This window comes from Molothrus aeneus, chromosome W (genome assembly GCF_037042795.1).
Source record: "Molothrus aeneus isolate 106 chromosome W, BPBGC_Maene_1.0, whole genome shotgun sequence".
Taxonomy (NCBI): Eukaryota; Metazoa; Chordata; class Aves; order Passeriformes; family Icteridae; genus Molothrus; species Molothrus aeneus.
Window position 1 is genome coordinate 4,041,093 of NC_089679.1, and position 16,752 is coordinate 4,057,844.

The following is a 16,752-nucleotide window of genomic DNA, read 5'->3' on the forward strand; positions in this document are numbered from 1 at the left end:
TTGACAATCCGGGTTGGCATTGCCGAAAGCTAGACTTTCCATGAGAGGTTGCTTCTCTGGTCCCACAGAACCATTCTCATCTTTCATAGATCGACTCACGCAAGCTGTGGATCGACAGGTGACGATTGATGAGGCGAAGCAACCTCTCATGGAAAGTCTAGCTTTCGGCAATGCCAACCCGGATTGTCAACGGGTCATCAGCGCAATGCCAGGACGGCCATCCTTGGCAGAGATGGTGGAGGCATGCAGCAGAGTGGGAACACCTCAGCACGTTGCGTCAATCGTGAGGGATGAGCTGAGAGGAGAATGGGGAGAACAGATAAGAAGAAACCCGGAGAGGCAGTCAGAAGATCAGGACAAGGTTGAAAAGATGCTGGAAAAGGTACTCCAACAACAGAGTGAAAACATAAATAAAGTTCTTGCAACTATCCAGAAGAAGAGCAATCCATCAGGAGGACAATGCTACAAATGTGGGGCGTTTGGACACTTGAAAAAGAATTGTCCACATGCACACACACAAGTGCAGACACAAAAACCTGCAAAGCCACTTTGTGCGCGGTGTGGAAGAGGAAGACACTCTGTGAAAGAATGTTTTTCCCAGACAGACGTGGAAGGGAATCCTCTACCGCTTCCGGGAAACGGGAGAAGGAGCGCGCCCACAAACCGTCAGCGCGCGTCGACACAAGTGATGGCGGTGACACAACACTTCCAGGATTTCTAGCGGAAGGGAATGCTCAGGCAGACAGATTGACATTGCCCATTTCACAAACACTTCCGGACATTTTTGAGCAAGCACGACTGAGTCATGCATTTTTTCATCAGAATGCGCAGGCGCTGATGGAATCCTTTCGTCTCACAAAAACTCAGGCGAGGGAAATCATTAGTGCTTGTCCAGATTGTCAACTCGTGCAACCACCTGCTTCAACAGGAGCAGTCAATCCACGAGGACTGCAAAGTCTTCAGCTGTGGCAAACAGATGTCACAAAATATCCATCATTTGGGAGACTCAAAAATGTTCATGTGTCAGTAGATACATTCTCAGGGGCAGTCTTTGCTTCAGCACATGCAGGGGAAACAGCAGAACATGCTTGTCGACATTTTTTGCAAGCATTTGCATCATTAGGTGTGCCTCAAGAAATAAAAACAGATAATGGTCCAACATATACAGGCAGGGTGCTTGACAGATTCCTGAAAAAATGGGGTGTCAGACACACATTTGGCATTCCACATTCACCCACAGGTCAGGCAATCATTGAAAGAACACATCACACCCTGAAATCCCTTTTAGACAGGCAGAAAAGGGGGGAGCCAGAGGCGACACCACACATGAAATTAAACAAAGCATTGTATGTGTTGAATTTTCTTAACAGCTCGTCTTCTGAACCCAATCCGCCAATCGTGAGGCATTTTTCAAACAGCTCTCAGGCAAAACTAAGGGAGAATCCTTTGGTTTTGATCAGAAACCCAGAGACAGGACAAATAGAGGGTCCTTTCAAACTAATCACTTGGGGCAAGGGTTTCGCTTGTGTTTCCACAGGGCGAGGGCTGAAGTGGGTGTCAGCGCGGCACGTGAAGCCATTTCGGGGAAGAGAGCAGGAGAGCACAGATCCCAGAGGCAGAGAAACGAGTACGCAGACGGAGGAAGAAACTCAAATTGTGAGCAGCGACTCGGAAGAGGGACGAAAAGAATAAAAACTTTGGGGGTTTTTTCCTTTGTGGCTTTGAGTGGGAGCATGACAATGAAATTTTATAAGGGTGAAGTCGTGAGCTTCATGATGCTCATGCTTTCATCTGTTGCTTTAAGCAATAGAGCAAATCTACCTGTCAGTCAGCCAAAACAAAATGTTTGGGAAGCGTTAGCCCAGGCAGCAAATTTAGAAAGTATCTGCCTGACACATTCGAAACCAGGGAAACCATTCACAGCATGCATGGTTGGGTTGCCAGTGGGCAAATGGCCAATTCCAGGGCATTCTCCAATGGAGATTTCGCAGGTCATCAAAGATCCTGTGAATGAATGGTGTGCTTGGACACATCTTTTACCTGTGGCTTCTACCGAACCGCAGGAACTGGAAATTTTTGGGTCCACAACAATGGAGCTATGCATGAAATTCGAAATTTCGAATGTGTCAAGGACAAACAAAAGTGTTGATGTCACACCAAATCACGAATATTATAGAAATGCATCAGCCTGGTGCAATCACACAGTGACGACAGCCAAAGGATCAATCCAGGTTCCAGTGCAATTGCCACGTGGGTTGTTTTTAATTTGTGGGGACAGAATTTGGCACGGCATTCCTGCAAATGCCAAGGGAGGTCCATGCAGCATTGGGAGAATTTCAATGTTGTCACCAGATTTGAAAGTGTTAAGAGAGCAAAAACACAAAGAAAAAAGGTCCTTGCAACATTACAGTGTAGACTGTGATGATGAAGTGTACACTTGGGACAAGGCAAGGAGAATTGCGGCAGCAATTTTCTCACCTCAGACAGCGTCGGGGGTGGCCTTGACTCAACTGGACCACATGGGTTGTTGGTTGAGCAAGCATGCTCAATCAATCTCTCTCGCTTTGAGTGATATGTTAAAAGACGTAAGCAGTGTGAGAGAGGCAACTCTGCAAAATAGGGCGGCAATCGATTATCTATTGCTTGCTCATGGACATGGATGTGAAGAGTTTGAAGGAATGTGCTGCATGAATCTCTCAGATCATTCAAGATCAATTCATGAAAGCATTCAAAATATAAAAGACAGTATAAAGAAACTAGGCGAAGTCACTGGATCATGGATTGATGATTTGGCGGGATTTTTTGATCTTTCTCCCTTATGGAGAGGGTTTTTAAAAATGGGATTTTATATTTTAATAATTCTCTTAGTCCTCATGCTCATCGTCCCATGCATCTTTTTGTGTGTGAGACGTGTCATGAGTCAAGTTGCCAAAGAAGTCTTCTTGGTGCAAACAGAAGGGGGAGATGTGGGATCTCAGCACATCATTCCTGATGTTCAGAGATGCCAGGAGAACCCTTGGGGGTCTCGAAAATCCTGGAATGTTGCCAGAAGTGTCTGGTGGCTTGATTTTGATCCATCCACAGAAATAACAAGAGTTTGAGGACAAGAGAATCACTTTAGAGAAAAGGTGTAAAAGGGGCACATTTAGAAAGTGAAATATAGATTTTAAGGTTTTTGGGTACAGGGGGGTTATGGAGACAAGATGGAGAGATCAGGGCGTGTCTTGTCCTTCTTCTTCCTTCTTCTTGTCCTCCATCTCCTGTTGTGATGTTGGCATTTGGGGATTGGTTTATGGTGAAGGTGCACTTGCTAACATGGGTGAAAAGCATTGGGAAATAAAGGTAAATATTATGTACGTAGATATTAGTATAAAAAGACATGACCGCCCCGTGGGTGGTCAGAGAGTGCCTGTGACTGCTTGCAGATCAGACCTCTGTTGGGCAGACAGAAAATTTTGTAGATAAGAAATAATAAACAACCTGAAGACCGAAAAGCTGAAGAGTCCAGACTCGTCCTTTAAAACGCGTGCCACCCAAGAACCACACTACCCGTGTCGGGGCAGAGACAGACAGCCGAACCCGACATTTGGCGTCCCTGGGTGGGCACCCGGTGGGCACCCGGTGGGCACCCGGTGGGCACCCGGCGGACGACCCAGGGAGCTACTCGGCAGCAACCGGCGATCCAGCAGCATCCGGCAGCATTCGCTGAGCCACGGTGAGCTCTGTTGTGCACCTCTTGCACAGGGGCAGCCTTGAAGCTCCGAGTGGGCAGCTCCCGAGCTGGACTCATTCCCAGGAGAGCACTGATAACTCCTTGGGAAAACAGCCAGAAAGCAGCCAGGAGAATCTGCAGACGCGGCGGCCGCAGAGAACATCGCACTCCACCTCCACCGAAGAAAGTTCGTAGCAGGACAGCCTGGATCGGAATCGGAAAAGGCGCCTCCGAATCCATCTCCTGTGACCTGCAGGCCAGAGACCAGGAGCCTTCGGACTGCTCTGACGACAGGAATTCGGTGAGAAGGTCAAGAATTAAGAACATGGGGGGTACACTTTCCCAGGAACAAATAGAGATTCTGTCCGACCTACAGGGCGTGGCAGACACACACACAAGGGGGATCCCAAAGAAAAAGCTTAGAGAATTATTGCTGTGGGTGCGGTGTAATTACCCGTACTCAGAAACACGGTTGTTATTTGAAGTAGGCTTTTGGCAAGAAATTAACAGACACCTATATTTTCTAGCCACCAATGATGATAAGACAGCCTTGAAATTGCTGTCTTCAGCAAGAATTATGTTAGAGGCGACCTCGACTCAGTTGAGAGGGTCAGCCAGGCAACAAGTTGTTGCGGGTCCCAAAAGGGCGGAGGGACCAGAGCAAGGCTCCAAGCAGAGATTGGCTCTGATCTCAGTTAGCCCGGGGGGAAAGGTGCCCGAGAAAAGGGGACCGGGAGAAATGTCATTGCCTTCAGTCCCACCATCCCAAAAACCCAAGGGAACCCTAAAGCGCCCTGAAACTCCAGAGAGTGCAGGGGCTTCAGACTCTGACTCAGACACAGATGATGCCATTCTGCTCCCTGATGAAATAAAGTTTTCTCCTAGCGATATAGAGGAATCAGAGGGAGAGGAGGTGGAAAAAGTGGCGGAGTTGGGGAGGGGGGATGCGCTCTCTCGCGGCATGCGTGGCGGCGCGGAAGCGGCGGCGGCCGGCGGGGGGGGCGTGGAGGCGATGGGAGACACGGGTTCTGGTGCGGCTTTTGCGAGCGCAACGCCGAAAGCAGCAGCGGCCCCATTTAGCGCGGTGTCAAAAGTGCGCGGGTCGAGCAAGACTCAAAGGACGGCCGGGGAGAGCTCTCAAACCAGCGCGGCAGCGTCAGACACGGGCAGCAAGGGCGGAGCAGCTGCAGAGCTCCAGCGAGCTGCCATGGAGGGACGCAGGAGACGCGCGGTGGTGACGTCAGACCCGGAAATCTGGACCCGGAGATCGGCTCGAATCGCAGCGCGAAGGGGGGCACCCGCGGGGGGGGGGGGCTGCGCGCTTCGGCGGAGGGTGTGGATACAGCGTCAGAGGAGGAGGAGAGAGGGACAGGAACAGACAATAGGGAGGAGACTTCGGAGGTGGAGCGGGACGGAGACAGTGACGTCAGTACAGGGGAGGCAGGGGGCGTCCCCGAAGCATTCTCATGCGTCAGGCAAGGTCCCACAGACTTTATAGTTCACATAAATTTCCTGCCAATAGTGATGGAAAATATTAAAATAATAAGGAGAAACATCACAGCAACTGTAAGTGCACAATTCTGAGCCTAATCTTTGACCATGCAGAACCAGTCTATTAAATCTGCCCCTGACCTGGAGGTGTTGCCAGCTGTTCTATAAAATGTATTGACCGGAAAACTTTGTCAGTAAATATGTAAACTGGCAAGGCTTATGCACAGTATAAAGCCATTTTTTAGTATTTACTCTGCTTTTACTTCTCTGTGATTGCTGCTTGAAGCATGGACGATGGGTGTGGAAAGATGTGTTGGTTCACAGGTCATAGCTGAGTTTTAGGACCTTGAGGCAATGAATGGAAGCTGATACTGCTGCTGAGTGTTCTGTAGCTATTTGGAGATAGAGAGCAGAGAAGAGCAATAATTCCAATTATTTTGTTGTATTTCACTGTGACAGTCATGTTCAGAGAATGATCAGGAGGACATCTGACTTTATTTCTACCTCAATAGGAAATCTTGTTCAAAGTTATGGGCAGATCATTAAAAAGAGAACAAATTGCTAGGAAAAAAAATCTTGAAAAGAAGAACAGGTGAATCCTTTCTTTTCTGGATTTCTAAGACCATAAAACAGCTCTGTAAAAAATATTTTGTGTTTAACATGCAATGACAGTAATTCCCCTGTACCTCATGCCCCAATTTTTCCCTAGGCAATTTCTAAGCATTTGAAGAGTGAGACTGTGAAATAGAAATCATGATTCACAACATTAATAATTACCTTGCTCATTCCCTACATTTTCAGTGGGTTTTCAGTCCATATACTTGGTAATAGAAAGAGTTTACAGAATTTTTTAAAACTTAAAACCAAAGATTATTGGTTATTCTGCCTCATCCTTATGGAATAAAAGGTGCCTCTTTGTATGTATGTGTTTACGGAGGGGGTCATACACTGTAATTAATGTGATGATTGTGCAAGAACTTAATTAATCGTAAATGAAAAGCCCAAATCAGGCTTTCATGTTAGTATTCTGTATTCTTGTGGAGACTTTTGGTAGCTATGGGAATGTATTACTGATCAAAATAGTAACAGCTATCTTATTCTGCATGTATTTTCACCAGAAGGATACTCATGTGATATTCTGACCCTCATTACCCTTTTCAAGTTTAAGAAAAACTTAGAGAAAATAAGCTTAAAAAAAGTCCTATTCTGCAAACTTTTGACTGCAATAGCAATTACTTGCAAGTAGAGACTTTGACTTTAGTGTTAATAGCAATCTGGTGAGTCTGGCAGGGTATTTATCTTTATGATTATGGAACAACTGCTCAAAATGTTAGTGGAACACTAACATCTACAGTGGGGTCCAATAACCTTGTTAATGGCCAGTCCTGGCTCACATATGCAGAGCCATGGAGAAGAGCAACAGGCAGGGTAAGCATCTGTGCTCTGTAGGAAGCATGTCACATCTCCTCATGTAACTTAGTCCATCTACATGGTTACAAACCCAATTTTAGGCATGTGTAGCACTTTGTGAAGTCAGGCTTAGCTTCATTAGGATTGGTTTGCATCTACCATATTAACAAAGCAATTTCATATTTCCCATGAATAGTCAGAGTTAAGGATATCATAGTAAGAGGTGCCCTGAAGCAGAATGAGAGGAAACCCCTCTTTAGTTATTAATGTTTGTAAGTAATTTTACCTGTTATATTTCACTACTGAGCATGATTTGGGAAACACTTTCCACTGGAAAGGTGGTTGAGAGAAAAAAAATTACTGAAATTATTTAATACTTATCTCTCTCCAATCTGGGGTGTATTCTCTAAGTATCAGTCTTGAGATGTACCTAATTTAATGTATTAGGAGTTTTGTACAGCAAAATAAAGGCATGCCAGATAAGTTTGATGACAAGCACTTCTGAGCAACTGTGCTGCTGCAGAAGTAAGAAGGAACTGGGATGTGGAAGAGCTGTGGGAGCAGAAGTCACAGTGCTGGTCACATACTTTGTATGGTACCAGTAGTGATTGTGTCCCTAGGTGGGGTGGCGGCAGTGACAGATATCACAGAGCAGATGGGAACTGCTGGACTGGTACTATGCTAGTTTTGATGGGTTGTTTTACACTGTACTTCCATAGGTATGATCCTACTCAGAAAAATTCTGGCATTTGCTCAATTAAGGACCAATAAAATTTTATGCTGTGAATTTGTTTGCCTGTTGTGAACAAAAAAGGAGGAGACAGATGTTTTTGACTCATTACAGCAAGACCAGGTCATCCATTTCATGAAAGCAAAAAAAAAGAATTATTAGGATGTTCCAGATGAGGCATTCTCAGTAGAGAACAGGGAGTTACCCCTGTGCACGACCATGGTGACACTACATTGATGGCATTCCTTGTCTGGTTTTGGTCACTTGTTGCATAAAGATGTTATATAAAAGAAGATCAGAAGCACTAGTTTCATTTATGTAACAAATGTAAGCAAAGACTGAGAGAAGAAATGGACATAAAACCATCTGTAAACATGACACCAGTGAGGGATGTTAAGTAATTAATTAAACTAACTGAGAATAATGGCATAGAGCTGTCTATAAAGAAATTTAGCCTGGGAAACTGAACTCTAGGATTGGTGAGTGTTTTAGAAGATGGAGTTTTAAGAGGATATCAAGGGAATTCTCTAAGAGTTGTTTGTGGTGACAGGCCTGAGGGCTGGTTCCTGTTCTGTTTTCATTTAATGTTTTACCATTGAAAGACACAAACTGACACTCAGTGAATAAGTGGAGAAAGCACTGGACAGCACAGTTCGACATCTTCCAGTGTCTGGCAAACAAGGGATGAGTTTGTTTTCTGAAGAGCCTTTAAAACCATCTGAGAATTCCTTCTTCCTGTTTTCTTTCTCTTTAAGTTAAGTAAGAAATGTGACACTGTGGAACACAAAACTTTCCATGACTCATTGATATGAAAATCTTCAAAAATATTTAATTTCGAGAGTAGCTTCACAAAATCTGAGATATATGACTACGTGATTATAGCCTCAGAGGAGACTGACTTAAAAGTATGAAATCATAAAGTCAGACTTATCACTTCAGGAACTTTTCAGTCACTTTGTATTTTGCTTAGGGGAAACACAGTGTATGAGCATAAGCTGCCACTTTGGTATTTTTGTTACACCTTCAGTTGCCAGAGGAATTAATCAGGGACATTTCTATGTAAGGACTGCAGTCTTTAAAAAGCATCTCTGTTTCTATTGATTGTTGGCTGATAACAGAGCAGTGGAGTGCCCAGAAGTGGTGCTAGCTGGGGCGAGTTGTTCTTCAACCTCATATTACTAAGCCTTTTTTCTTTTTGAATGTGCTGAACAAGGATTGCTAAATTTGTGAATGTGGCTGCACTCAAGTACACCTGTGGCTTTCAATCATGATAGAGCTTTGGCCGGTAAGGTGCTCACAGTGCATCAACATTTTGGATAAATGATGATTTAACTGTAGCTGTATGAAATTTCAGCTAGTCAAGCCATACAGCCACCCACACATTACAATATAAGCCATAGTGCTATGACTGTTAGATCAGTGAGATCGCCTCTTCTTAAAACAGTGTTTATTTCTCCAGCTTAATCTTCTATGTTAGCTCTCTTCTGGTATTTATTTAGTCTGTTTTGTACTTTGTTTTCATTGCCACTCTCTGCAAAGTCAAAGAGAAGACGCATTTACAGAAGATGTGTATTGATGGACCAAAAAATTACACAGGCCCCTATTTTTGGCAGGAGATACACAGTATTCCTAGTAAACTGAGCTTCTGCACCTCATTACCCCACAACAGGATGAGTAGGTTGTTTAACATATCACTCCCAGAAAGTGTAAGATCAGCTAAAGGGAAGAGGTGTGTGAGCAAAGTGCTCTGACACCACCATGGCAGTTGTTTCTGTCTGGGTGCACAAGCACAAAACGAATCTTCAAGGTGGAAATACTCATGTCCCATGAATAAATAAATCGATGAGGAAGGCACAATGGCAATGTAAGTTCTCTTCAGTAGACTGCTGTTGCATGGCAGGTTTGGGTGATCTGTAGTTCTACACTGTATGTAGGGTGAAGATGCCTTCACTGTGCATACAGGGTGTTCCAGGATTTAGTTCTCTTTGCACACCTAAACATGTCTAGTGAATATTTTGACATATGGGCAGCCTTGGCAAAACATTACCTGAAAAAAGACCATAAAATTGTGTTTCTTACTGTCTGACTTTTTAAAACTAGTCACAAGTGATGATTCAGTGTATATAAGGGCATCAGCTGTCAAGATTGGGCTTTCCCTTGAAATCTGTAGTACAAATTTGTGTAGAGTAGTTGACTGCAGGGGAGGATTTAATTGAATTTAGGATAATCAAGTTATATTTACTTTCTGCTGTATTAAACTTCTATTCCCTATGCCATTTTGAAAATGGCATATAAATATAAGTTGAGATTGCAGTGCTGGTCCCATGCTGGGATAAGCCAGAAGATGGGTTGCTTAAATAACTGGTTTTAAATAACTGACTGAAGATTTTAAACTTACCATGTCTTTATGCAGTCCCATGAGGAAGCAATTACTTTCCAACCTTGAAGAAGTCTGAGCAAATATGTAGGATAAAAGTGAAGTTTCAAGATGGTGTAGAAAGTCACATGCAAGACAAACCCTTGGACCCAGAGTGTCAAAACATTTTGTTTCACATGGCTGGATGAAAACTTTCACAAAAGGTTTTATGACTGGAGCAATATCTAACCCTAGTCTGTCTGTCTAGGCTTAGTGGTTGCTTGTTAACTAGAAGGATCTCTGATTTCAGAGTTAATTATTTGCTATCATCTGATCTGTGAGTTCATAGTGTAATATTTTCATCACCTATTTATTTTTAATAAGCTTTATATTATGAGGAGAGTCTTGTTTTTCAAATCTGTGTCAGCCCATAATTGATTCAGTATTTCAAGAGTTTTGATGCCATACTGCAATGTTTTAGACTTTGACTCTCTTGCTTTTTTTTTTCCTTTTCTCTTTTTTCCTGCCTCTTCTCCACAATAAATTACTCCATAGAGAAACAAATAATCTTCTATTTTTTTGGTCTGACCTGATTGGCTACCTTTTAATGCCAGCAAAAGTAACATTTTTTCTAACTAGTGCTTCTCTTTGTAAATTGTGGTATAAAATACATATTGATGTGTTTTCATGTAATTTATTCATATGTGATAAAGAAATAAAAAAGGAAAACCTGCATTTTTAGTGGCACTGAAAGCCAGTGAGAATTCAGGAGTATTTTTATAGCTGCACTGCTATGTAAAAACTGGAGCATAAAGACATAGGACAGTTCCTTCTGAATCAGACAGCTGCCCATCTATCCTACTGTTCAGTCCAGAGGCAGTAGAAAGTGCTATTTATCCCATGAACCTGGCCATTTTCCAGCTTCTATTTTCCTAATACTGTCTCAGCACCCAGGATTGTATTAAAGAGGAGTGCATCTCTGATCCATCCTTTCAGTATCTGCTTGGACATTAGGGAGAATTTTTGGACATCAGGAAGCATTTCTTCATTAAAAGGGTTGTCAGCCATCGGAAAAGGCTGCCCAGGGACGTGGTGGAGTCACTATATCTGAAAGTGTTCAAGAAATGAATGGACATGGCACTTAGTGTTGTGGTCTGGTTGACAGTGGAGACTGGTCAGATGTTGGACTTGTTGATCTTGGAGGTCTTTTCAAACCTTTTCCAACTCTATGATTTATGAATTTATTGTTTGCTAATTTTTCTAAAATCTTTCTGAATCCTGTGAGATCATAAGCATCTGGCAGGAGAACCTCTCAGATGCCCTTTACTGGCTTTTAATTTACCCTTTCTTAAAGTGCTCTCTCTTCTACCAACCTTGTGCTCCTCTCCTATTAGTTCTTGCATTTCAGGATTTGGTGACCAGAAGTTCTTCAGTCACTTTATCCACTACCTTTGTGTTTCTCTAAACGCTGACATCTTGTCCCTTGGCCTCCTCGTCTCCAGACTAAAAAGTGCAGGCCATTTTAATCACTTCATAAGTCCTTTGATCATTTTTAGCTGCCCTTCCTTGGACTTTCTCTAAATCTATGAAAAGGAGGGGAAAGAAAAAGAGAACAAACCAGAGAAATACGTGTGAAGTATTCATACAGGAGTTCTCACAGAGGCTGGGAAGAAAACATATGGGGCTTTTTTTCTCATTTTATATTCAAATTTGAGAAAAAGAAACACATTGAAACAATGTGGCTTTTAATCAATCTTCATTACTAAAATAAATTGAGATGACACGTCAGGCTGTGTTAGGAGAAGCAGAAAATACAGGCAGAAGCATAAGTGTGGAGGAATGAAAATTACTGAAAAAGATGCCTGGTGGCATATTATCACAAAGTAACAGCCATGAGTAAAAGGAACAGTAAAGGAAATAGAAAAGGAGAACATTTTCTGCTCCTCTATATTCTTCCCATTGTGGCCAGGCAATAGCATCTTCTGATGAGATAAATGTTCTTTTTTTCAGCAAACTGTTATATCAGAACTGTACCTCTTGATAAAAACAATACTAATTGATTTTACTTGCAGTACGTGATTATTCCCTCTTATGGTTTAAGTAAAGCTGAAAGAATGATTGGAACTTGTTAGATAGCAAAAGCAGGGTGTGGAGACGACATCTGAGAGCAAGGATTTGCAGTGGATATAAAGAACATTTTGACCTAGCAAATCTTATAGTAATATTATGAGACACTTGTACAAGCTTGTTATGTGTGACACCATTGAGACTATAATTCCACATTATGAAAATAGGAATTGCAGGAGAATAGATGATGTTCAGCTGGACATTAGTCAGTCTCATGCCAGGAGCTTTAAGAAGAAGGGATAATGGCTGCAAAGTCCCCACATGTAGCAAATGTTCAGAAGTTCAAAAGACTGATACCAGGCAGATTTAAATGGGACAGTCCCTGAGATATTTGAGCTGTGTGTCCAAAAAAAAAAAAAGGGTTTGTAGTTTCATCCAGTCCTGAATTTTTAAATATTTGGTCTTTGACTTTACAGATACTAAGCATGACTTTGTGTTGTCCAGCCTACAGTGTGCAGTGTGAAATTCTTTGAATCCTTCTTCCCTTAATGATGCTTTCGGGAGGATTCAGGACTGTATTGCCCAATCATATATATGAAGTGATGAGACTATGTTGAACTACTAACAACTTTGTCAAGCTTCAAATCTTTTTCTGGCAAACATTGTTTCTTTTAAAGGTCTTACATGAACTGTTCACTACCTTCTTAATATTAAATTCCATTTCAAACAACCCTAATCAGACACCTTTGTGCTGTAACATTGCCTGATATGAAACATAGTCAGCTATTTAATATTTCTCCTTCATTATAAGTGCATAGATTTTACATATGTCTTGATGCCTATATACTAAATAGCAATAGAAACAGATTATTTCTTTGTCTGAAAAGGGCAAAGCACTAGCTCTGAGAGGCAAGCTGAGTTATGGCTTTATTTGGATTCCAGTCTGTTAGTTCCTCTCCATGAATAACCAATTATGATTCATCTTTTCAAATACCAGTTTGTGGTGGTTTGACAGGAAATGTGTTTTTTGGGATGCTATGGTTGGGCCAATGGATGTTCAGATTTTAATACTGGCATCTAATATGGCCATTAGGACATGGATCCGCCTCTGAGAACACAGGGTTAAAAGCAGAGCTCTCCCCTGGGAGGCTCTCTTGGGTTCCGGTGAGGAAAGAGTTTGGATCTCTCCCCCGTCCAGCTGCTGCTGCTGGGCGGGGGAGGGGAGCCATGCAGCCGGGTGAGGTAGGCCGAGGCTTGGACCGAGAGGGGAGGTGAAGAGGCCCCTGAGGATGGAAGGGTGGGAGAAGTACCAGGAGGCACCGGGCAGCCCCCCCCAAGAGAGAGAGAGAGTACAGCCTGTGCTTGAGACTGTGTTACCTTGAAACTTGATAACATGTGCCGGCAGCACGGCTGAGAAGGAGAAGTGGAGGCGGGGGGAGGATGCAGCGAGAAGGTGTCCAGCCACTGTGGGAGTTCCTGAGAAGGCAGAGTCCGAGTTTTTAACCCTTTTTGGACAATGAAAACTTTACAGAACATTGACCTTTCCTAGAAGAGAGATAGAGTGGAAGATGAGGAAGGAAATGGGCAAGTGTGAGAGAGGTCTGGGCGAGTGAGAAATAGTGGAAGAATAGAGAAGAATCCTAGAGGGAAGAGATGATGGAGTGGCTTTTGCTGGACTCTTTTTGTACAGCCATGGACAGAACCCTGTTCCTTGTGATACAGAGACTGCATCTAGGGGGAGGCAATGCCTCAGAACCAAGAGGGTTCAGTGTTGGTAGCCCTCGGCCCCAGGGGGTGAAAAAATATGGGGGGGGCAGGTGTCCCAAAGGTGAGACTGTGCTCTTTTTGGATCGGGACAGAGCATCCTTAAAAAGACAACCCTAGAAGCAGCTCTGGTCCATGTTCAGTGGTGAGAACACTGGACAGGAAAGGAAGAGGTCACGACGGCAGATGTACTCCGGGTGGTGCCACGAGTGACACGGAAACACACGAGGCTTCAGCTGTGTTTCCAGGGGAAGCCCATGGTACAAGAAGGACTCCTCTCCTCTTGATGAACTGAGGATTGATTGTCTGAAGGGTGGTTCTGGACCAAGAGTTGGTGATTTGGGGAATAGATGTATTGTATTGGAAATTTGGTGGGGGGAGGAGGAAATGTATTTGTAAGGTTTTCATTTTTCCTGTGTGTGTTCCTTTTTACTTATAGTTGTAGTGTAGTTGATAAAGTTTTGTTTTCTTTATTTCTAAGTGGGAGCCTGCTTTGCTTATTCCTGGTCACATCTCACAGCAGAAACCAGGGAGAGGGTATCCTCATGGGGGCACTGGCGTTGTGCCAGTGTCAAACCATGACACAGTTATTTCATGAATCCTGCTGGAGAGCACAGCAGTGTAGCTAAAGTGTTGTCATGGAGCTCTACCCATAAAGTCACTGATGCAGTTATAATATATCTGCACATAATTTAATTCCCTTGTTGCATGTCTCGAAGGTATGCATCTCTGTACTCTCACATTTAAAATCCTTTAATTAGGAATCCTCCTCTTTGTCTCTTGTATATATTTAGAATTCTAAACAGGTGCTGTTTTTAAAGTATTCAAGGGATTTAATTGGGCTCTCTGTTTCATATAGTAAAAGCCAGATTTGGTCTTCAGAGACCTCTAGTTTCTATGTCACAAGATGATTATTTTACTTAGTCATTATGATAACAGGTCCTGAAATTCTGGCATGTCCTGGTTCTGCAATAATTTAATAATTTCCCTTCCACATTTGCTTTTGCAAGATGTGTCTGTTACAGAAAGTGATTTCTGCAGTGTCCTGAAAGAAATGAAAATGTTAGTGTTCTCCAGAATTTGCAGGAGATCTCGTGCTCTCTCAGGAACAAAATATGCCCCACTCTGCTGTTGCTGCAGCCCAGTAGCATATTCCACTGTTAAAACATACAGCATCAGGAAGCAAACTGAGCAACTGAAAATGGGCTCATCGTGAATTAGATGTTTGTGTTAAGGTACCATTTTTTCAAATCTGAAAGGTTAAATACATTTTAGTAAAAAAAAATGTATCAGAAATAAAAAAGCAGAAGGCCGCCTTACTAAATAAGTAAAGTTAGGTTAAGAAAAAGAATGTTGTAGGAAAGAAACTTTCACTGCACTGCAACATTAGGAAAACTAAACTGGAGATAGTTAAATAGTTTATAAGCAATCCCAAGTCTAGTTAGTTTAAGCAATACCTACAGTGAAAGGGATTGAAAGAAAATATCTGGGAAAACTTGTTTGCATTTCTCACAAAAAAAAAATTATTGTTTAAAAATCTAATTTATTTATTACAAGCAGTCTGATTAGTGCTTATCTCAAATATGCATGGACCTTAATCCCCTGAGAGCTACAGCAAGATTCACTTTTGTTTCAGTAGGATGACAATCTTACCTAACAAGAGCTAATGGTTTGCTAGCCCAGTGTTCAAAAGTCAGTATCTTAACTCTCTGAAGGCTAAACTTTTTGCCTTAGCTTCCACATAGCAGACACAGTGTGTGCTGCTGCATGTGGAGTAAGAAGTTAAAACCCAAATATTTCCTTTATTTAATGACAAATATTAATGTTATGAAAAGAACAGCCAGTGAACAGAGAAGACAACTTGTCAAACTTAATCAAATTTTGTACTGAAGTTGATCTCTCATTACTGCTATTTCAAGTGATTTGGTGTTTCTGAAAGAATTTACTGTGATATGTTGCAACAAAATTGCAGATGATTCTATAAGTATTCACTTAGTGGGGTTTACTGGAACAGTACCTTTCTCTTAGCTTTGAGCTGCTCATGATATTCGTTGGATGTGTTGCTTGGTATTTCTCCTCCCCAGAGGGTAATTCCCACCATGGAATAAGTGATGCCCATGACAAGCAGTGGGAAGCAGTAGACCAGCACAATCACAATAACATGATACCTGCGATGAAAAGATATTAAGGTGGTAAGTGCCTTCAGAGGAGCTATACCAATGGAACGGGCTGCTGCAAGTCAAGACTTCTATTTTAGCACAAAGCATGTTTTATATTAACTGACTAGTCCTTGGTGTTTTCACTGTCTTTTTGAAAGTCTGGAATTGCACTGCAAATTTATGTACATTTTGATGCATGTGCTTTGTGGGGTATCTACTGCTGAGCCTGCACTAGTATATTATGAGTGACTCTATTATTATTGTGATTAGTGACTGCAGAGTAAGGTGTGTTTGTTCATAACTAGCTGAGTTGATTTAATTGCACAGCCAAGTATCATGAGGGAAAGCTAGGCATTTGGAGCTCTAGTCTGGACCATAAATGAAAGAGAAAAAGAAGTATTTTAGTGATATATTGATGCAAAAACCCTGATAAGAGTCCTGTCACCCACCGTTTTTCATATGGCAGATCTATTGCACACAGACAACACAGATCTGCAGCCTGTGTGCAATATAGTCACCACTGCTGATGTCAGCACTGGGAAAACAAAGATAATTTCTTTTGCCTCCTGCTAGTTCCTGGTTAAATGTCAGCTTCAGATGAAATCCTAGTGAATGATAAGTGAAGGATCCCCAACTGTCACTGAGAGTGACCTTCCTGCCCTAAAGAGATATGTCTGTGACTGGCTTCTAAAGTGATAAAAATTATATGTGACTAGGACGTCTTTCACCTGCCTCATAAAGAGCAAAAGGTCAAATTTGATTCCAGATTGTGTTCAAGGCTGAAAGTCTGTGTAACTATGTTTTTCTTAAATGTCAGTGATGACATGAAAGGACAGATGCCTAAGTAGACACTTATTCCTAATTCTACCAGAGGGACAAATAGGATATATTTAATTTAATTGACTGATATTCTCATTTTCAGAAAGTGGAAACAGTTACAGGTTATCCAGTTTTCTCTTTTGGACTAATATCTGACATAAGTAATTGTGGTAGTGTAACAGAATGAAGTGGCAAAATCCAGCCCTCCCATGAAGAAATCTAGAGAAAAAAAAACTGGTTAGGG

General features: G+C 42.3%; 1 protein-coding gene across 1 annotated transcript in view; it reads right to left on the reverse strand.

The window, feature by feature from the left end:
* The window catches only part of LOC136568502 (neuromedin-K receptor-like), a 58,144-nt gene that overhangs the window by 29,815 nt on the left and 11,577 nt on the right, over positions 1–16,752 (reverse strand). The window contains 1 exon segment of the mRNA XM_066568510.1: positions 15,548–15,698. Within this exon segment, the coding sequence (XP_066424607.1) occupies positions 15,548–15,698 (151 nt within the window).